At 43.2% G+C, this 22,187-nt stretch overlaps 1 protein-coding gene across 2 annotated transcripts in view; it reads right to left on the bottom strand.

The window, feature by feature from the left end:
- Positions 1 to 22,187, bottom strand: part of gstcd (glutathione S-transferase, C-terminal domain containing) — a 178,533-nt gene that overhangs the window by 128,769 nt on the left and 27,577 nt on the right. For both annotated transcript variants that reach the window (XR_013497443.1, XM_078209242.1), the window contains exon 5: positions 15,717 to 15,810. Coding sequence is in view for 1 of the 2 variants with exons in the window: in XM_078209242.1 (XP_078065368.1) it covers positions 15,717 to 15,810 (94 nt within the window). In the remaining variant the exon portion in view is untranslated. The remainder of the gene's footprint in view (positions 1 to 15,716; positions 15,811 to 22,187) is intronic.

Genomic DNA, 22,187 nt, shown 5'->3' with positions numbered 1-22,187 from the left:
AGCTGTTCCGGCACTGTGGGCAGGGGCCTAATTTAATGGATTCAAACAAGGCATTTTGGAAAGGTGGGCATATATTTTGGGAGGCTACAGCGTTTTCAAGGATTTTGGAAAGGAAAAGGCATTTGGAAGTGGGACAAAAGTTTGCAAGGACTCGGGTTTTTTTTTTAAAAAGAGGATAAGATTTGAAGAAGAAAGGGACGTAAACTGTGGAGATAGAACCAGAAAAGACACCTGCTAACGTGGAATTCATGAAGGGCAATTGGGTGGTCTTCGGTTTAGTGGCAATGGGGTCGAGAGGGCAGGGGGTGAGTCTCACAGACAAAATAAGGTTGGAGTGGGCACAGGGGAGATAAGTAAGAAAGTAGATCAAGTTCAGGGTTGGGCTATCCTCATGAAAGTCTGTTCTCGTGAGGTAATAGAAGTTGGGAAGAGACAGGGACAGCTGATTGGATGGTCACAATCTTAGTGAAAAGAAGTACTGGAGTTCCTCACACTTATTGGTGATGAGGGTGGAGAAGAGGGGGTTAAGATGATGGTTTGCAGCAGAAAAAAGAAATTGGGATTTATCTTTACATTTCAGGATTATTCTGGCGAGCAGGATCTGATAGTGCTTTGTGTAGTCTATCAGATCTAGTAGTGAATGGCAATATCAGTTGTCCAACATATCTCCTCAATTCTGGACTTAAAGAAGTGGAGATGAAGGCTCTACTGGGTAAACGACCAGAAAGAGAGAGAGCGAAATGGTTTTCGTGGAGACTAGGGCATGAAAGTTGATGAAGGTATTGTTAGCTGCAGGAATATATTGATAGATGGAGGGCTAAAGTCAACGCAAATGCCCTTTTAAAATCTGGACTGTAAGTAAATTGAGAGAGAGATTTGTTCCCCCCCCCGGGCTGGTAGGCAGAAGGAGGATGTGGATGGGCAACAATACAAGGAAGCAATCAGAGATTGGCTTTATCTGTGACTGACATGATGGAGGGAGCAAGGTCACATGAGATGCAAGATGAAGGGTGAATGAAGATGGATTGGGAGGAAATATGTGGAGAGAGGTTAATGCATTGAGGGGCTAGCTGTATGGTATTTTTGAAGAAAAGTAACACAAGTTGTTTATTTTTAAGATGCACAGATTATTTCAATACCCTGCGGGCCAGAATCTAAGCAAGCCTATCATTGTCAAATTAGCGTGGCATTTAATCATGAAAGCATTAAATAACACAGCATGACAGACCCAAACCAGCTCCTATTCCATGCAATCTTGATAAAGAATCAAAAACATTATTTCAAGACTGATGTTGGAGGTGCCACACCTTTAACACAGGATTCTGAATGGCTAATCACCTGACGTGGAGAGTGGCTAGTGGCTTTTGCTACCAAATAAACCTGTTGGACTTTAACCTGGTGTTGTTAGGCTTCTTACTGTAATCACCTGCCAGAGGCCTTTTTCAATGCATGACACATCCTGAAGAAGAGATTGCTATAATTAACTATAAGAACATAAGGACATAAGAACATAAGAAATAGGAGCAGGAGTAGGCCATCTAGCCCCTCGAGCCTGCCCCGTCATTCAATAAGATCATGGCTAATCTGAAGTGGATCAGTTCCACTTACTCGCCTGATCCCCATAACCCCTAATTCCCTTACCGATCAGGAATCCATCTATCCGTGATTTAAACATATTCAACGAGGTAGCCTCCACCACTTCAGTGGGCAGAGAATTCCAGAGATTCACCACCCTCTGAGAGAAGAAGTTCCTCCTCAACTCTGTCCTAAACTGACCCCCCTTTATTTTGAGGCTGTGCCCTCTAGTTCTAGCTTCCTTTCTAAGTGGAAAGAATCCCTCCACCTCTACCCTATCCAGCCCCTTCATTATCTTAATAGGTCTCTATAAGATCCCCCCTCAGCGTTCTAAATTCCAACGAGTACAAACCCAATCTGCTCAGTCTCTCCTCGTAATCAACACCCCTCATCTCTGGTATCAACCTGGTGAACCTTCTCTGAACTCCCTCCAAGGCCAATATATCCTTCCGCAAATAAGGGGACCAATACTGCACACAGTATTCCAGCTGTGGCCTCACCAATGCCCTGTGCAGATGCAGCAAGACATCTCTGCTTTTATATTCTATCCCCCTTGCGATATAGGCCAACATCCCATTTGCCTTCTTGATCACCTGTTGCACCTGCAGACTGGGTTTTTACGTCTCATGCACAAGGATCCCCAGGTCCCTTTGCACAGTAGCATGTTGTAATTTTTTTCCATTTAGATAATAATCCAATTTGCTATTATTTCCTCCAAAGTGAATAACCTCGCATTTGTCAACGTTATACTCCATCTGCCAGATCTTTGCCCACTCACTCAGCCTGTCCAAATCTCTCTGCAGACCTTCTACGCCCTCCACACGATTCACTTTTCCACTTATCTTTGTGTTGTCTGCAAACTTTGTTACCCTACACTCAGTCCCCTCCTCCAGATCGTCTATATAAATGGTAAATAGTTGAGGCCCCAGTAGCGATTCCTGCGGCATGCCACTAGTTACCACCTGCCAACCAGAAAAGCACCCATTTATTCCGACTCTCTGCTTCCTGTCGTATAGCCAATCCCCAATCCACGCTAGCACCCTATCCCCAACTCCGTGTGACCCAATCTTCTTCAGCAACCTTTTGTGAGGCACCTTATCAAACGCCTTTTAGAAATCCAAAAACACCGCATCCACCGGTTCCTCTCCGTCAACTGCACTAGTCACATCTTCATAAAAATCCAACAAGTTCGTCAAGCACGACTTTCCCCTCATGAATCCATGATGTGTCTGCTTAATTGAACCATTCTTATCCAGATGGCCTGCTATTTCTTCTTTAATGATGGATTCCAGCATTTTCCCAACTATAGACGTTAAGCTAACCGCCTGTAGTTACCCGCCTTTTATCTATTTCCTTTTTTAAACAGCGGTGTAACATTAGCCGTTTTCCAATCCGCCGGCACTACCCCAGAATACAACGAATTTTGATAAATAACCACTAACGCATCCGCTATTACCTCTGACATTTCTTTCAGTACCCTGGGATGCATTCCATCCGGGCCCGGGGACTTGTCCACCTTCAGTCCCGTTAGTCTACCAAGCACTGCCTCCCTGGTAAGGTTTGTGTTCTCTTTGAAATGGTCAGAAATGATGTTCTCTTCAAACAATTGTGAATATTCTCAAAATATAAACTCAATCATTGATTTAATGAAAATATCACAAAAATCAGAATAGTTGAAATGTTATCTTAATGTCTTCATGTACAATGACAACAAATCTAATGACAGAGCTAGAACAAACAAACAAATTAACATAACTATCAAAACAAATATTAATCTTTCATTCGTAGGGTAGTTTTGGGTAGATTCGTGGTACAATTTTAAATTGACAAAACATTGAATTCAGGGGAGAAATTATGAAACATAGAAACATAAAAGATAGGATCAGGAGGAGGCCATTTGGCCCTTCGAGCCTGCTCCGCCATTCATCACCATCATGGCTGATCATCCAACTCAATAACCTAATCCTGCTTTCTCCCCATAACATTTGATCCCATTCGGCCCAAGTGCTATATCCAGCCACGTCTTGAACACATTCAATGTTTTGGCATCAACTACTTCCTGTGGTAATGAATTCCACAGGCTCACCACTCTTTGGGTGAAGAAATGTCTCCTCACCTCTGTCCTAAATGATCTATTCTGTATCCTCAGACTGTGACCCCTGGTTCTGGACACCCCCACCATCGGGAACATCCTACCTGCATCTACCCTGTCTAGTCCTGTTAGAATTTTATAAGTCTCTATGAGACCCCTCCCTCATTCGTCTGAACTCCTCAAGGCATCCTTGAGGAAATAGATCCATACCACTACAGCTTTACAGCCACGACTGAGCTTTAACCGTCATAAAAGTCACTGGTTAGGACTTCAGCTGGAGTACTGTGTCCAGTTCTGGACACCGCACTTTAAGAAGGGCATGAAGATGATAGATAGGGTGCAGATGAGATGTTGTGCCATTGATACCAAGATGAAGTGGCTTCAGTTATGTGGAGAGAGCAGAGAAGCAGAGGTTGGTCTCCTTAGAGTGCAAATGGTTGTGGAGTGATTTAGTAGAGTTCTTGAAAATTATGAGCGGTTTTAATTGTTTTATTAATTCATTTTTATGGGATGTGGACATCGCTGGCTAGATCAGCATTTATTTCCCATCCCTAGTTGCCCTTGAAAAAGGTGGTGGTGAGCTGCCATCTTGAATTGCTGCAATTCCTGAGGTGCAAGTGCACCCACAGTGCTGTCAGGGAGGGAGTGCCAAGATTTTGACTCAGTGGCTGTGAAGAAATGGTAATATATTTCCAAGTCAGGATGGTGCGTGACTTGGAGGGGAACCTTCAGGTGGTGGTGTTCCCATGTACCTGCTGCTCTTGTCGTAGGGTGGTAGAGGTTTGGATGATGCTGCCTAAGGAACCTTGGTGAGTTCCTGCAGTGCATCTTGCAGATGTAGATTGGAATAAGAACATAAGAAATAGGAGCAGGAGTAGGCCATTTTGCCCCTCGAGCCTGCCCCACCATTCAACAAGATCATGGCTGATCTGAAGCGAATCAGTTCCCCTTACCCGCCTGCTCCCCATATCCCTTAATTCCCTTATCGATCAGAAATCTATCTACCCGTGATTTAAACATATTCAGCGAGGTAGCCTCCACCACTTCAATGGGCAGAGAATTCCAGAGATTCACTACCCTCTGAGAGAAGAAGTTCCCCCTCAACTCTGTTCTGAACCGGCCCCCACTTATTTTGAGGCTGTGCCCTCTAGTTCTGGTTTCCCTTCTACATGGAAAGAATCTCTCTACCTCTACCCTATCCAGCCCCTTCATTATCCTATATGTCTCTATAAGATCACCCCTCAGCCTTCTAAACTCCAACGAGTACAGACCCAATCTGTTCAATCTCTCCTCATAAGCTACACCCCTCATCTCCGGTATCAACCTGGTGAACCTTCTCTGCACTCCCTCCAAGGCCAATATATCCTTTCGCAAATAAGGGGACCAAAACTGCACACGATACTCCAGTTGCGGCCTCACCAGCGCCTTGTATAGTTGCAGCAAGGCCTCCCTGATTTTATATTCTATCCCCCTCGCGATAAAGGCCAACATTCCATTCGCCTTCTTGATCACCTGCTGCACCTGTAGACTGAGTTTTTGCGACCCCAGGTCTCTCTGCACAGTAGCATGATGTAATTTTTCTCCATTTAAATAATATTCCAATTTACTATTATTTCTTCCAAAGTGGATAACCTCACATTTGCCAACGTTATATTCCATCTGCCAGATCCTCGCCCACTCGCTCAGCCTATCCAAATCTCTCTGCAGACTTTCCGCGTCCTCCACGCAATTCGCTTTCCCACTCATCTTCGTGTCATCAGCAAACTTTGATACCCTACACTCAGTCCCCTCCTCCAGATCATCTATGTAAATGGTAAACAGTTGAGGCCCCAGCGCCGATCCCTGCGGCACCAACTGCCAACCAGAAAAGCACCCATTTATTCCGACTCTCTGCCTCCTGTTAGATCGCCAATCCCCAATCCACGCCAACACCTTACCCCCAACTCCGTGTACCCCAATCTTCTGCAGCAACCTTTTGTGAGGCACCTTATCGAATGCCTTCTGGAAATCTAAAAACACCACCTCCACCAGTTCCCCTCTGTCAACCGCACTAGTCACATCTTCATAAAAATCCAGTAAATTCGTCAAACACGACTTTCCCTTCATGAATCCATGCTGCGTCTGCTTGATCAAACCATTCTTATCCAGAATGAGCAGAAGTAGTGTCTGTCACCCGACAGCTGACAAGTTACTTATATAGAATCCCTTAAGTGAGAATCATAGAATCCCTACAGTACAGGAGGCCATTCGGCCCATTGAGCTTGCACCAACAACAATTCCGTAACCCCACATATTTACCCTGCTAACCCCACTGATACTAGGGTCAATTTAGCATAGCCAATCAACCTAACCCACACATCTTTGGACTGTGGGAGGAAACCAGAGCACCTGGAGGAAACCCACCCAGACACGGGGAAAATGTGCAAACTCCACACAGGCAGTGACCCAAGCTGAGAATTGAACCCGGGTCCCTGGTGCTGCAAGGCAGCAGCGCTAACCACTGTGCCACCGTGCTGCCCCTGTGGGCTTCATTCACAGAAGACTTGATGAATAATCAATGCTGATAGTGAAAGCTTCCAGTTGAACTGCTAATTGTCTAAGAATATTGTACAATTGTATGGAATTATACAAGTTCCATCCTAACTGATAATGTCTATATATATTTTAACTGCCACACACGCAAAGGATATATAGTCACAACTCTCTCTTGAAAAATCTTATATCGGTATCTATTATTAGATAATTCAGGAGAACCAGGAGGGTCATTCTACTTCCGAATTCAATTGTCACCTTTTCTCAGTGATGGCACTTTCTGACCCAGATTTCCATCCTCAAGGAGGGAATCGAGGGTCATTTCCAGAAGTCGCAATCCCACCTGCCCGACTGGCAGTTCCTACCCAATCTTCATGGCATCTTTGGCTGCCTCCTGCACTGAGTCCAAGACAGGAATGGTGACTGGTGAATGCCAAGGCAGACAGGCATCCTCCACACCCCACCCGCCTCCATACCCCCAGAGTACCACCCATGCCCACTATGGGCAGAACTCATGAGCCCTAAAACAACTTTGGCAATTCTTTGAAACACTCACAAAACTGTAGAAATAAACAGCCGTTCGCAAACCTCTTCAAATAACTGTAATTCCCATAAAAGGCGCGGTTTTAAAATGGTGGAAGAATGAAACGATGGAAGAAATGAAATAAAAATATAATATATATATAAACAAATAAGATACGATGAAATAAAATTAAATGAATGGAAATGGGGTGAAGGTGGAGAAGAGTGTCCATGCTCTGAATTTGTTGAGCTCAATGTTCAGTCCGGAAAGCTGTAAAGTGCCTAATCGGAAGATGAGGAGCTGTTCCTCCAGTTTGCGTTGTGTTTCACTGGAACATTGCAACAGGCGAAGGGCGGACATGTGAGCAGGAAGGTGTGTTGGAATGGCAAGCATCAAGAAGGTCTGGGTCCGGCTTGTGGACAGACCGAAGGTGCTCTGCAAAGTGGTCACCTAGTCTGTGTTTAGTCTCTCCAACGTAGAGTAGACCGCATTGGAAGCAGCGGATGCACCGTGCACCTCCTTCAATCTGGACCACTGCATTCACTGCTATGGGCTACACATTTCTTTTTATTACACCTCTGTGAAGGAGCTTAGGACTTCTTTCACTTTAAACTTGCTATATAAATGCAAGTTTTTATATATGACGCAAGCTGTTTTTTCATAAAGAGGATTGGAAGACACAAGCCAACAATCAACCACTGCATGTCACACAACTTGGTGAGTCTAGCTTGCAAATATCTGTGACTTTGTAAAACCAGTGAAACAGATGTCAAGACTTAACCTAGCAGATGTAAACCCCGGAGGCCAGGCATTGCATTTTTATTATTCCCCAAATAGCTGTATCTGGCCTGAGGCATTTCCTGAGGTGGTTGGGGGTGAGGGGGAGAGGGTTAATTCCACAACTCTTATGATTTATCACTGAGTTAAATTTCTAAAATGATCACATTCTGGATGTGTGACCTGGAATATGTGGTTCCAGCAGCTCTTTTTAAAGGAAAAAATCACAACATACCATTTTCACCTGTATAGTTAATGGAGAAAGTTGCAACGACACGCATGAAATCCTCTTAATTCAGAACCAGACAACAGCTACTATAGAATTACACCATGGCAGCCTCATCATGTCTGAACGGGAGTTAGGATCGACTTCAGTAAAAACAAAGTCGTGAGAACGCAAAACGAAATAAATAAACTGGTGTCCATGCGCAGTGCATGCGCGCGTGGTGGGGAGAGGGGGGGTGATGGGTCTATGTGGTTATGTGCAATGATGTTTAGGTGGTCCAGGATGAAGCGGATGAGTTGTAAAATTGCATCTGGAAACTGGCAGTTGTAGGCGTTGAGTACTGGGGCAGTTGCAGCAATGCCACCATCGTGGGGGATGCTGGTGTACAGTGCTGAGACATCCATTGTGACGAGGAGATGCAAATCGATGACATTTTCTTCCTTTGGACTCATGGTGAGCTAGTGGCTTTTGCTACCAAATAAACCTGTTGGACTTTAACCTGGTGTTGTTAGACTTCTTACTGTGTTTACCCCAGTCCAACGTCGGCATCTCCGCAGCAATCGGGAGGCCAGCAGACAGGGGACACTGCGCATGCGCCAATCTCGGCATCGCTACATGCGCAGTGGCCCGCTCAGTGCTACGTTGCCAGCCTCTCCAGCGGGAATAGGCCCCACCCACAGGTTTTTGGGCTGATTCACGTCTGCGCACAGAGTGTGGGAGATTCATTTTGAAACTCCCGCTGAAAAAACCAGCGTGATTTACTCCAGTCTTTACTTGAATTTGATACTTTGAATTTTTTTGAGAGAATCGCCCTCATTGTCTTTAGGAGAGCTGAGGCAAGTGGAAACAAAGAAATCAGAGCAAAACTTGAAAAATAATGAAAACGGAAAATGTCGCCTGGAAACAAGCCTTTTCATTCAAGTTCCTCCTAAAAAGGGTAAAAGGCAAGGATGCATAAATGAACAACCAACATGTCTGGAGCCGCAATGAGGTGCTAAATAATCACTGTGGGGCAATTTAAAGCTTATTTATTAGTGTTAGCAGTAGGCTTACATTCACACAGTAATGAAGTTACTGTGAAAATCAGTAAGGTTACATGTAAAGCTCTACATCACCAAACTGTCACATTTTATTCTGACAGCAATTAAGATAAAAACAACAAACACTCACCGAAAGGGAAAGGGTTCTTGACCTAGACTACCCTTGGCCATAAACACATATTGATCTTGGCAAAGCAGAGAATAGATAATGATATTGATTTGTACCTGCTGGTGTTGGAGATAGAAAACAAATGTACATGCAGAAAGGAACTTGGACCTTAGGACATAGTTGCCTTACTTAGCTTTTCAGTTAATAGAAAAATGAATCATTTTAAGATCCATCCTGGATAGTGACGAACCATTCTTTGTTGCAGCTACTTAAAAATGCCTCTATTTTGTTGCACAACGGGCGCAGTTTTATATTCGGCACTGAAATCACGTGTACGCTGCAATCAGAATCAAATGAAGGAATGCAGAAGAAGTATCAATCTTCCATCCATGGCATCAAAGCCCAAAAGATCCATTCAACATTCTCCCAGTCAGCTGAGATAGCAAGTAATAGAGTCATAGAGGTTTACAGCATGGAAACAGGCCCTTCGGCCCAGCTTGTCCATGCGCCCATTTTTTTTAAACCCCTTAAGCTAATCCCAATTGCCCGCGTTTGGCCCACATCCCTCTATACCCATCTTACCCATGTAACTGTCTAAACGCTTTTTAAAAGACAAAATTGTACCCAACTCTACTACTACCTCTGGCAGCTCGTTCCAGACACTCACCACCCTGTGTGTGAAAAAACTTGGCCCTCTGGACCCTTTTGTATCTCTCCCCTCTCACCTTAAACCTATGCCCTCTAGTTTTAGACTCCCCTACCTTTTGGGAAAGGATATTGACTAATCCTTCAGAAAATCATGCAGCAGACGCAATGGGCCGAACGGACTAATTCTGCTCCTATCTCTTATGGCTTGTCTACTATTCTCAAGAATGTTTTCACCCTGTGGGTGGCCCTCCATGTGCGGCCCGGTGGCACAGTAGTTAGCACTGCTGCCTCACAGCGCCAGGGACCCGGGTTCGATTCCCAGCTTGGGTCACTGTCTGTGTAGAGTTTGCACGTTCTCCCCGTGTCTGCGTGGGTTTCCTCTCTCAGTATGAAAGACGTGCTGGTTAGGTGCATTGATCCAAACAGGCACCGGAGTGTGGTGACTGGGGGAATTTCACAGTAACTTCATTGCAGTGTTAATGTAAGCCTTACTTGTGACTAATAAATAAACTTACTTTACTTTAAAAATCAGCAATAATTAATTGAATGACATTGAATGATAAAAAAAAACATTTAGAGTTAATATAATTTTAATATATCAACAATACATTCGGGCATCAAACAGTTGGCTGCCGACTCTAAACAAAGCTTGGTGTAAGCTAAAATTGACTGAATTTGTAAATGAACTACTGCCTTTTATAGTATTTCTTTTCTATTTTTGATTTATATGAGTCATGAAGCAAAGTCCACATTATAAAGTGTCATTCAGCTGCTAACTTTACAAAACTTAGTCAGTTGTGATATTAATAGAATGCTCTATGGGGTAAACTATGATATACAGGATTTATTGCATTTATGCGGATGACCTTAACAGCTCTTTCATCACAGTGCCACTTGTGAATTATGAGTTCTTAACAGCAGAGAGAATTAATTCTGGAGTCCACAGTTCCCCACTGAATGCTCTGTTTATCTATCATTGCGATATTCCGCAGATCACATCAAGAAGGAACAAGGCCACAGCTAGAAATGGCCAGACCTACAGGAAACCACAGGTCATTGGATTGCTTCTGCTGTATATTTGTGAATCAATCTATTTTATGTGGTCAGCGAATGTGTGAACTATGATCCGCCACAGCAATGCAACAAGTTTAGAGGTTACGCACTTCAAACGTAGATCGCTGACATTTTACAAATGAATACCACAGGGTGAAAACATTTTTGAGAATACTGTGCAAGCCATAAGACTGTAAGGTATCGGAACAAATTAGGCCATTCGGCCCATCGAGTCTGCTCCACCTTTCGATCATAGCTGATAAGTTTCTCAATCCCATTCTCCTCTGCCTTTTCCCCATAACCTTTACACAGGACTTCAAGAGAATGGAGCATTAAGATGGTCACCAGTGAAGGAATGGCAAGGGCATTCTTTTCCTTCTCTTCTGTCTGTGAATCTTATACAGTTCAGCCTGTCCTGCATCAATCAAGGTCCTTCCTCCCCAGTACAATAAGGAAACGTACCCAAGCAAGGGCAACATTTAAACAGTTTAGCATGTAAAGAACTGGATTTAGAACTTAATTTGAAAACTGGATTAAATATCTGGGTCATATAAATTTCGGCTTCAATGAGACTGAATATTCAGAATTTTCTGTCCATACATGAAAGTTCTTTGGTTATTGATTTTTGTCCCTTGGATAAAGTTAAGTTTATTTATTAGTCACAATTAAGGCTTACATTAACACTGCAATGAAGTTACTGTGAAAATCTCCTCGTCGCCACACTCCGGCACCTCTTCGGGTCAATGCACCTAACCAGCACGTCTTTCAGGCTGTGGGAGGAAACCGGAGCACCCGGAGGAAACCCACGCAGACACGGGGAAAACGTGCAGACTCCACACAGACAGTGACCCAAGTCGGGAATCGAACCCGGGTCCCTGGCAGTGCTAACCACTGTGCCACCATGCCGCCCAGGATTTATCTGAGCCAGGGAGGATGAAAGTTATCAGCAGATCTTTGACTACATTAGACAGATTTTTAATCAGTAAGGGAATCAAGGGTTATGGGGATAAGGCAGGAAAGTGGAGTTGAGGATTATCAGATCAGTCATAACCTCATTGAATGGCAGAGCAGATTCAGTGGGTCGAATAGCCTACTTCTGCTCCTTCATCTTATCCTCTTACATGGCGAATTCACAGCCCTCACAATTATCTTTGTTATCATTGCATAGCAAAGCCTGCACATGCTATATTTATTTTATGGTACATAAGTACTCAGTGCTGTATTGACACATTTTTTATTCACTCTCAGGGTTTGACATTATTGGCGAAGCCAGTATTTATGGTCCATCCCTGGTCACCAATTCATACCATTGAGTGGCTTGCTCCAGCTACTTAGGAAGGCAGTTAAGACCAAAATTGATTACACTAATTAAGAACAGACGGTTTCCTTCCTTAAAAAGGATATTAACAAACCTGCTACAGTTTAAGACAATTTAACAGCTTCCATAGAACCATAGAAAATTACAGCTCAGAAACAGGCCTTTTGGCCCTTCTTGTCTGTGCCGAAGACACAGCTTCGTGGTTGCTTTTACTTGTACTAGTCTTTTTTTTTAATTTCCAGATTTAAAAATAAAAACGAACGCAATTCTCAAACTGCTTTGAACACATCTCTGGATTAATAGTCCAGCCCTCAGGCCACGAGTCCAGCAACAGAAAACAATGGCCCAGATTTTCATTGTATGGTGGCAGGGGTGGGCTGGATTCAGGGCCGCCGCCTCAGGAAGTAGGTCCGAGATGCAATGGAGACAGGCATAGGAAGGCACACCTCGGGTCCTGCAACACTGGCTCAGGTCAGCAGCTGAGTGTGAGGCCCCCTACAACTTCAAAATCTGTATCTCAATACTGTTGAATGCAGAACGCTTTATCCATTCAATAAAGTACTCAAATGCATCTGAATGCTTTCACAACCCTGGTCAATGTAATGGTCACCCACCTTTTCTAATCAAAGCCCTATCCTTAATGACCATATTAGAAACATATTTAACTGATCATTTAATGGTACATATGACATCTGAAGTTGTTAACTCCTTTTGAATTTACCTGTGAAAAGATTCCCAGCTCCAGACTAGGTTTCCCAATGGTTCACGGCTGCTCTGGGGTATTGTTAAACGCGTTGCCTATCTAACCAGGCCAGTTCCCATGGAAACAAAGCAGAGGGTTTGGGGGGGCTCTAAAATGCTCCTTCCACACCCCATGGAATAGACAGGGCAAGATTGTTGTGTAGGGGCTTGCTTCCAGTATCCCGAGACCATGATAATCCAGCCCCATATCCATGTTAGTGCCAAATGCAAAGAGATAAGGGTAGTGCCAAGTTGAATTAATATCATAGACATTAAAGATGGTAGGCAAAGAAACAAAAACACCCAGCAAACAAACATATGCATTTGACCCATAAACACAATCCGATACCTGGAATAGGTTAGTTGGCTGGAGAAAATGTTACATAGAAACTAGAAGCAGGAGTAGGCCATTCGGCCCTTTGAGGCTGCTCTGCCATTCATTTTGATCATGGCTGATCACCAAATTCAATATTCTGATCCCCTCTTCCCTCCATATCCCTTCAGCCCCAAGAGCTGTATCTAATTTCTTCTTAAAATTACACAATGTTTTGGCCTCAACCACCTTCTGTGGTAGTGAATTCCACAGTTTCACCACTCTCTGGGTGAAGATATTTCTCCTCACCTCAGGTCTAAAAGATTTACCCCTCATCCTCAAACTATGACCCCCTAGTTCTGGACTCCCCCACCATCGGGCAACATTCTTTCTGTATCTATCCTGTTAGCCATGATGTTGAGATACCAGCGTTGGACTGGGGTGGGCACAGTAAGAAGTCTCACAACACCAGGTTAAAGTCCAACAGGTTTAGTTAGAATCACGAGCTTTTGGAGTGTCTCTCCTTCATCAGGTGACGATCACACTCACGTGATGAAGGAGCAGCGGTCCGAAAGTTCGTGATTCCAAATAAACCCGTTGGACGTTAACCTGGTGTTGTGAGACTTCTTACTGTACCAACCCTGTTAAAATTTTATAAGTTTCTATGAGATCCCCTCTCGCTTTTCTAAACTTCAGTGAATATGTTATGATGTTAGGTCTGTTTAAGGTTGTCTTTTTCTTTAGAGAATCTAAAACTTGCTCTCTATCTGTTTGTTACTCAGACCCTAATTGTTTCCATACTACGTAGCACTTTCAAAGGTGGGGAAAGTGTGGAGAGGTGATGGAGAGGAGGGTGTCTGTTAGCTGCTTCTTCTGTGCCCTTAATGGCTGCCACAATATTACCTAAACCAACAATCATTTAACTAAAACTCCCCTCCCCCTCATCCGCCATCACCACCTGCACCACCCCCCCACTGGCCACACACACTGTGGAATGGAACAGAGTTAGGCAGCAGGTGTAGTTAAACTTTAAGATAGGAAGGAGCCCTTTTTTTAAAGATGATATCAGAGCCTGCAGCAAGTGCGGCAGGTTCCTTGTGCCTAAGCACATACTGTGAACCTTTCTCTCAGTGGAATCCAGTTGTAGCAGTAAAATAGCTGTGGAGGTCAACAGGTCAAAGACCCCACTGTACATGAACCATTCCTCAGGGTCTACGACTGGCTGAGTTATGCAGTAATCATGAAAGTATAAATCAGAGAAGCCTCCAAATGTGAAATACAAGCAAACCACTTAACCTCTCATCAGATAAAAACCAGGCAAGTGAACTGCATGCCATAAATCAACATTCTTGGGCTGATGTTATTCCTGTGGGAATGGGCTGGCATGGTGGTTCAAAATGGCGGTTAGGCATTTACCACTGTCTCTTGACATGTTTACACCTGCCAACATTTTAACTGCTGATAGCGTCGGGGCCATCATTCTCAGGCAAGCAGGGTTAAGGGAGGGAGGCGGCCATAGTCAATATTTAGAAATCGGGACCTTGTGACATAATTCAAAAGTGAAATTCCTTTGGTAAAAGCTGGGAGAACGGCGATTTTCAGCTGGTTTATCGTAGAGAAAAACACGCCCGTCATTTACCATTCTGGGGTCCCCAAAGCAGTGAACATAACTAGAGGTTGTATGTCTTTTGTATAATTCAATGCCACGTGTATACAGGGTGGAGATAATTATTTATCGGATAAATGCTTGTGTATATATAAACAGACACTTATTGGCACTGGTGATGGGTTGTAGAGTTAGGAACTACGCTTTTGGAATGTTTCGCTGTGTGAATAAATCTAATATTGAGTAAAGATTGGCCCCTAGTCTCCTCCTTCATCAACTGGCAGTAAATTTAACAGCTTATTACTATATTCCGCACTACTTCTACTTTTCCCAACAATTAACATCACCATTGTAAAAGCAATGTTTTTCAATATATAAACGTTATCAAAGGAATTTGGAACAACATAACGAGATTAAGGCACTGAAAACAAGACTGCTATTTCTTTTTCACTGTCATGTACTAAACGCTCTTTGTAATTCATATTATATAATAAGGCCAATGTAATGCAAATTAAGTATGGCGTAGCTAATACTGAAGCTTTGTTTTTAAAAGGTTTTTGTTCCTGTCAATTATCACTTGTTTTGAGAGTTAGGCTGTGTAAAATGCTGCAGGGATTTCATCCCTTTTATACAAATAGTTGTTCTATGCGGAGGTTCAAAAGAAAGGCGCATTAAAAAGTGTGCATAGTGCATCAAGGGGAGCTGACCTTGGCTGGATGCTTAGACCTCGTTCACAATGAAGAATACCCCCAAGAGGTCGCGGTGGGCACAGAAAAAGTAGTAGGGCAAACACAGCACTATCCTGTTTGCAAGAGGAAGAGACAACTTGAAGCTGGATAGGAGAAGTAAGACCAACCACTCCTGCACAATGTTCTGTGGACACACAGTGGATTTTGGAGCAGGTCCAAATACTGCAGTTTCAAAAAAATGTTATTAACTATGCTTCCCAATCAATAAGACTTAATAAATATGAATGACCTCACATTACCATTTGATAACATAGGAAGACTGGCTTGAAGAGGTCGGGAACAGTGACAGAGGTCAATGATGACACAACATGACCTGGACCCATGAATGGCCCAGGGAACAAGAAGCTTAGTTTGGGAGGTCACAGAGTTCAAACACTGTCAAAGTGAAAGGAGAAGCATAAAGACAGTTCTTACCTTCTATGGGATTGACAGCTAACGGAAGGTTTCTCCAGTCTAGGCTCCACAATGGACAAGGGTGTGATGTGAACTTTGCTGAAATTCCATTCTCCTGTTTTTAGATAGGAACCTTTTATTAGTTCTTTCATAATATATCACTTTTCAACATTAGTACCTTGCAACGAGCACTACACTTTTTACAGGAATATTGGACAAATATTTGAAACAGAAGAAAATTAATTTTGAATTACGCTAATATACAACCAACACAGACATAATGGGCTGAATGGTCTCCTTTTGTGCGCACCTGATGAAGGAGCAGCGCTCCGAAAGCTCGTGCTACCAAATAAACCTGTTGGACTTTAACCTGGTGTTGTGAGACTACTTACTGTGCCCACCCCAGTCCAACGCTGGCAACTCCACATCATTTGTGCTTTAAACCTCTGGTTCTAATCACTACAGCTGGAAATTGGCTGAACTTACTCAATGGTAGAGGTGAACTGAGATCCGTAATCAGCAAAGATCAGGATTCTGAAATCAGGCCATTTAGATGCCGGACCAGATCGTGTATCTAAGTCATGTGCTTTATCTGAATGGGGCATTTATTCTTCTCTAAATAAAAAACTGTCATCTATATAGTGCCTCTCACTATCTCAGTCAATCTTAAAATGTTTTACACCCAAAGGAGTACCTTTTGCAATGTAATTACTCACAGGAAATGTCCCACAAACAGCAGCGAAATAAAAAGCTGATAATCTGTGCGATGTTGGTTGAAGAATAAACATTCAGCCTGGACACCAAGTAAACAGTCCTCAATCATGCCAGTAAGGTACAAGGGGATCCTTTACACCCTCCCAAGAGGAATAACGGAATCGTGATTTACCATCTTTCCCAAACTCTTCAGGCAATGCAGCACTGCCTCAGCACAGCACTGAAACGTCAGCCTGGGCTATGTACTCGAGTCCTACAGAGGAACTTGAACCCAGGGTCTGGAACTCAGAGTGCTGCCACTTTGCCATGGCTGACAATCGAAAGGCAAACTTACTACAGATTGTCCTATGGAGAGCTTGCACCAAAATCTTTGTTAACCAGAGGTTTTAAGAGATATGGGGCAAAAGTGCGAGGACAGAGTTAGATGCAGATCAGCCATGATCTTATTGAATGGCACAACAAACCTCAGGGGTTAAATGATCTACTCCTGTTCCTAGAAGACCTCAAGCTACTTAGGTCAATTTTCGTTATGACAGGGAAAATGAAATACCAGAGTAGCTTTTACTTTAAATTATGCCAGTAGTTTTTTCGTCTCCTTTCCCCAAGTCATTTCAGACATAGAAACTAGAAGCAAGAGTGGCCATTCGGCCCTTCGAGCCTGCTCCACCATTCATTTTGATCAAGGATGATCATTGAATTCAATATCCTGATCCCCCTTCCCCTTCATATCCGTTTAGCCTCAAGAGCTAGATCTAATTTTTTTTAAAAATCACACAACGTTTTGGCCTCAACTACATTTTGTGGTAGTGAATTCCACACATTCACCACTCTCTGGGTGAAGAAATTTCTCCTCACCTCAGTTCCCTTATCCTCAAACTATGACCTCTAGTTTTGGCCTCCCCGACCATCGGGAACATTCTTTCTGAATCTACCCTGTCTAACCCTGTTAGAATTTTATAAGTTTCAATGCAATCCCCTCTCACTCCTCTAAACTCCAATGAATATAATCCTAACTGACTTAGTCTCTCTTCATATGACAGACCTGCCATCCCAGGAATCAGCCTGGTAAACCTTCGCTGTATTCCCTCAATAGCAAGGACATCCTTTCTCAGATAAGGACACCAAAACTGCACACAATACTCCAGGTGTGGCCTCACCAACGCCCTATACAGAGCAGCAAAACATCACTATCCCTGTACTCAAATCCTCTCGCTATGAAGGCCAACATACCATTTGCCTTCTTTACTGCCTGCTGTACCTGCGCGCTTACCTTCAGCGACTGATGCATGAGGACTCCAAGTTCTCGTGCAGGATCCACCTGTCTCAATTTACACCCTTTCAAATAATAAATTGTCTTCCTATTATTGCTACCAAAGTGGATAACCTCACATTTATCCACATAATACTACATCTGCCATGCATATGCCCACACACTCAGCCTGTCCAAATCATGCTGAAATCTCTGCACCCTCCCACCCAACTTTGTGTCATCTATACATTTGGAGATAATACAGTTCAGTTCCCTCTTCCAAATCATGAATATATGTGAACAGTTGGGGTCCTAGCACAGATCCCTGCAGAACACCACTAGTCACTGACTGCCAATCAGAAAAAGACCCATTTATGCCAACTCTTTGCTTCCTATTTCTAACCAGCTTTCTATCCACCTCAAGACATTACTTGCAATCCCATGTGCTTTAACTTTACATAGTAGTCTGTGATGTGAGACCCTGTCGAAAGCCTTCTGAAAGTCTAAATAAACCACATCCACTGGTTGTCCTCGGTCAACTCTACTAGTTACATCCTCAAAGAATTCCAGTAGATTTGTCAAGCATAATTTCCCTTTTGTTAATCCATGCTGACTTTGTCTGATTATACCACTGCTTTCCAAATGCTGAGTTATGAAATCCTTGATAATGGACTCTAGCAACTTCCCCAGTATCGACGTCAGGCTCACTGGTCTATAGTTCCCTGTTTTCTTTCTACCTCCCTTTTTGAATAGCGGGCTTACATTAGCTACCCTCCAATCTGTAGGAACCAGTCCAGAGTCCAAAGAATTTTGGAAAATAACCATCAATTGATCTACTATTTCCAGGGCCACTTCCTTAAGTACTCTGGGATGAAGACTATGAGGACCTGGAGATTTATCCACCATCAATTTCCCCCAAACCATTTCTCTAGTAATGCTGATTTCCTTCAGCTCCTCACTAAAACTTGTTTCTCTCAGAACTTCTGGTACATTATTCATGTCTTCCTTTGTGAAGACTGAAGCAAAGTACGAATTTAATTCCTCGGCCATTTCTTTGCTCCCAGTTATGAATTCTCCTGTTTCTGACTGTAAGGGGGCTAGATGCGTTTTTATCAATATTTTTCTCTTTACATACCTATAGAAACATTTACAATCAGTTTTTTTGTTCCCCGCTAGCTTATTTTCATACTCTGTTTTTCCCTTCTTAATCAATCCTTCAAGTGACTTTTAAGGGGCGTCTTGACAAATCCATGAATAGGATGGGAGTGGAGGGATACGGTCCCCGGAAAGGTAAGGGGTTTCAGTTCAGTAGGGCAGCATGGTCAGTGCAGGCTTGGAAGGTCAAAGGGCCAGTTCCTGGGCTATAATTTTCTTTTTTCTTTGTTCAATCCCTTGGTCCTCCTTTGCTGAATTTTAAAAGACAAACCGAGAGGAGAATTTCCATGTAGCGTCATAAGAGAAAATGGCCCATCCCCAATCCATTTTATACAAAGTTTCACAATTTTCACCTTCCCTTATCTGTTCGTCCGCTCACCAACATTTTAATTTCAGTCAACAATTTATTCCAAAGTGATGATGTTTAGCTTCTCTCCGTCTAATTATCAGCAAAGGAAGTTTTCAGCTGATACAGTAATCAATTGGTCTTCCGAGTCAGTGTCACTGATAGTGTTTAAAGTTAGAGTCTTAACTAACTAGAGACTGCATGGAGTACAACTGGAGGAACATTGATACAAGACCAGCTGGTTACTGTGAAGCTCATCTTACAGACTGAATACAGTATCAGTGTCATCCACCAACACTTGCATTCGGACTCTAATTTTAAACAGTGTGAAATAACTCTACATGGGATATGGTATGCTGTCAGCATGATTGGCGGGGGGGATGGAAAGAGATATCAGGATTGGGAAAATATAATTCAATGACATGAAATTGCTACAGTATCACTCTAGGAGAAATTCCTGAATGATGATGATAAGTATTTGAATATTTAGCATCAGGTACTTTACTTTGGGGAAATCGAACCTGTTCAACTTTTATCCACAGTTTTTAAGGGTTAAAATGGCAAATATTCAGCAGAGTTAAATTCCCCTTTCAAGTGCTTGGGGTGTTAATGAATTCTTAAGAGTGTGAGACATCAGCTTGCGAGAACTGGAAAATCAATGAGATTTTGAGAGAGTTAATATTGTACTTCTGGTCACATTGAAATACAGGTTGGTCACTGCCAGATGTGGAATATTTGAAAAAAGGGGGGGGGTTACAATCAAACAATCTGGCACAGGAATGAAAGAATCATGTTGATGCACAAGTGAAGACCACTAGAATTTCAGAAGCACTGAACCTTTTTTGCAGGTATAACTTGATTCTGATAAATCACCACTGAAAAATATCTTCAGAATTGCCGTGCATTTTAATCTTCGAGACTATATATCATCCAACATTAATGACACTTTCAGGCTTCTATGTGTGCTCAGGCATTCATTGAAATGTTAACTGAAAGTCTAGCAATTTGTAAGATATCTTTGATCTAATTTATTGTATTTTCCAGATTCCTGGTAAGAACTGTTGGACTGTTAAATGATGATATTGTGTGACATTGTACTTTTTCCTTAATTTGAGCTAGGTTAAGTCTGAGCATTGTGTTTCTGAATTTCTTCGAATTGGGGGTGAACATCTTCCACGTGTGGTTCTGCAATGTGGTTTCTCCCTGAACCAGGTCAAAGAGGGCATCTTGATCCATACAATAACGTTTGGGGACTAAATTCAACATGCCTTACTCGCCCTGCATTGTTGGACAAGAATCTCTCTCTCTCTCTCTCTCCACTGTAACCACTAAAACCATTTCTGTTGAGTTTTTCTTTCTTACTCATCCTCAGCTACATATAACATCCAACACATTCTTCCACCTCCTTCTGTCCTCAAACTCATTCCTTCACTTCCCACCAGAAACGTACGTTTTGTGGAAGCTAAATGCCAACTGGCTAATTGATGTTTCTGCTTTTCTCCTCCTGCCCACAAATCACTGTGTCCAGGGTTCCCCTCCTGGCTGCCATCTGCTCATTAGCTGCCCTTGATCATCATTATCCACAAGGACAGGTTTGGTTTCCAAATATATAATCAGGGTTATCCAGTTTTGTCTCTCTACCAAGGCAGAATTAATGTTACAGTAAACGGAACACACTGACTGCAAGACCAGTTGGTCATTGCCACAGCTGAGCTTGCAGACTCGACCCCAGTGATTCAAGAAGGCAGCTCACCCACTACCTTCTCCAGGGCAATTAGGGATGGGCAATAAATGCTGGCCTGCCAGCGACGCCCATGTCCTGTGAATAAATTTAAATGAATTATTTATTTATTAGTGTCACAAGTAGGCTTACATTAACACTGCAATGAAATTACTGTGAAATTCCCCTAGTTGCCACACTCCGGCACCTGTTTGGGCACACTGAGGGAGAGTTAGCACGGCCAATCCACCTAACCAGCACCTCTTTCGGACTGTGGGAGGAAAACGGAGCACCCAGAGGAAACCCATCCAGACACGGGGAGAATGTGCAGCTTCTGCACAGACAGCAACCCATGCCAGGAATTGAACCCAGGTCCCTGGCGCTGAGAGGCAGCAGCGCTAACCACTGTGCCACCATGCCGCACCATTGTTGCTACATTATCACAATATCTACGCAACATAAAGCCCTTGGGTGAGTTGAAATTCCCAGCAGCTGAATGTTGGCAAAACCATCATCTTTGGCTCTGGCTCAACATGTTGACAGCTCTTGCTGTATTACCTTGCCCAGGCATCCATTCAGTTTGCAGCTAGTAGCAGGCAACCACTAGACCCAAAACTGAGCTCCTAACTCCACTTTGTACAGCACTGAGAGTATATTTTGCCACCTGTAGAACCTCGCACTTACACACTTACCTCTACCCCCACTGCTACAAAATCCTAATCCACGCCTTCATCACCTTGAAGATTTCTCAAACCTTTTCCTCATTGGCCTTCCTGCCTTCAAACACCAGTTTCACAGAATTCAGCTAACCCAGAAACTTGCGGTCCAAGCCCATCCACCCCCCGCAAAGACCTCCGCTTACTTATGTCCATGTCCTCATCAAGCTTCACTCTCTTTCTGAACCAAATCTCGAAACCCTTGACCTCATTTGCAAATTCCTTCAGAGTCTTACTTCTCTCTATCTAGGCCCCCCACCCCCCAACAGCCTGTATGTTCTAACTCTGGTTTAAGGCATGTTCCTCTCCTGCTTCACTATTCTGCAATCAGAGCTCGATCCATCAACAATCAATGATCTCTAGAATTATATCCCACTGCCTCCTTGTCTTTTAAAAACATCTTCATTTGGCACTCCTGCAAAGAAAACATTCTAGCGCGCTGCAACTAAAAAATATTAAATTCTAAAACCAAAAATACTGCAGCCTTCAACACTGAAGAATATCATTTCTGATTTGAATCTGTATCAATGTCAGCTAGTGAAAAGTTACTGGCAACCACCTAGTGCTCAGTTGTCAGACTGATCGTAAAAGA

This window comes from Mustelus asterias, chromosome 1 (assembly GCF_964213995.1).
Source record: "Mustelus asterias chromosome 1, sMusAst1.hap1.1, whole genome shotgun sequence".
Lineage (NCBI taxonomy): Eukaryota > Metazoa > Chordata > Chondrichthyes > Carcharhiniformes > Triakidae > Mustelus > Mustelus asterias.
Note: the sequence above shows the minus strand (reverse complement) of the source record. Positions and strands in the feature narration are given on the sequence as shown.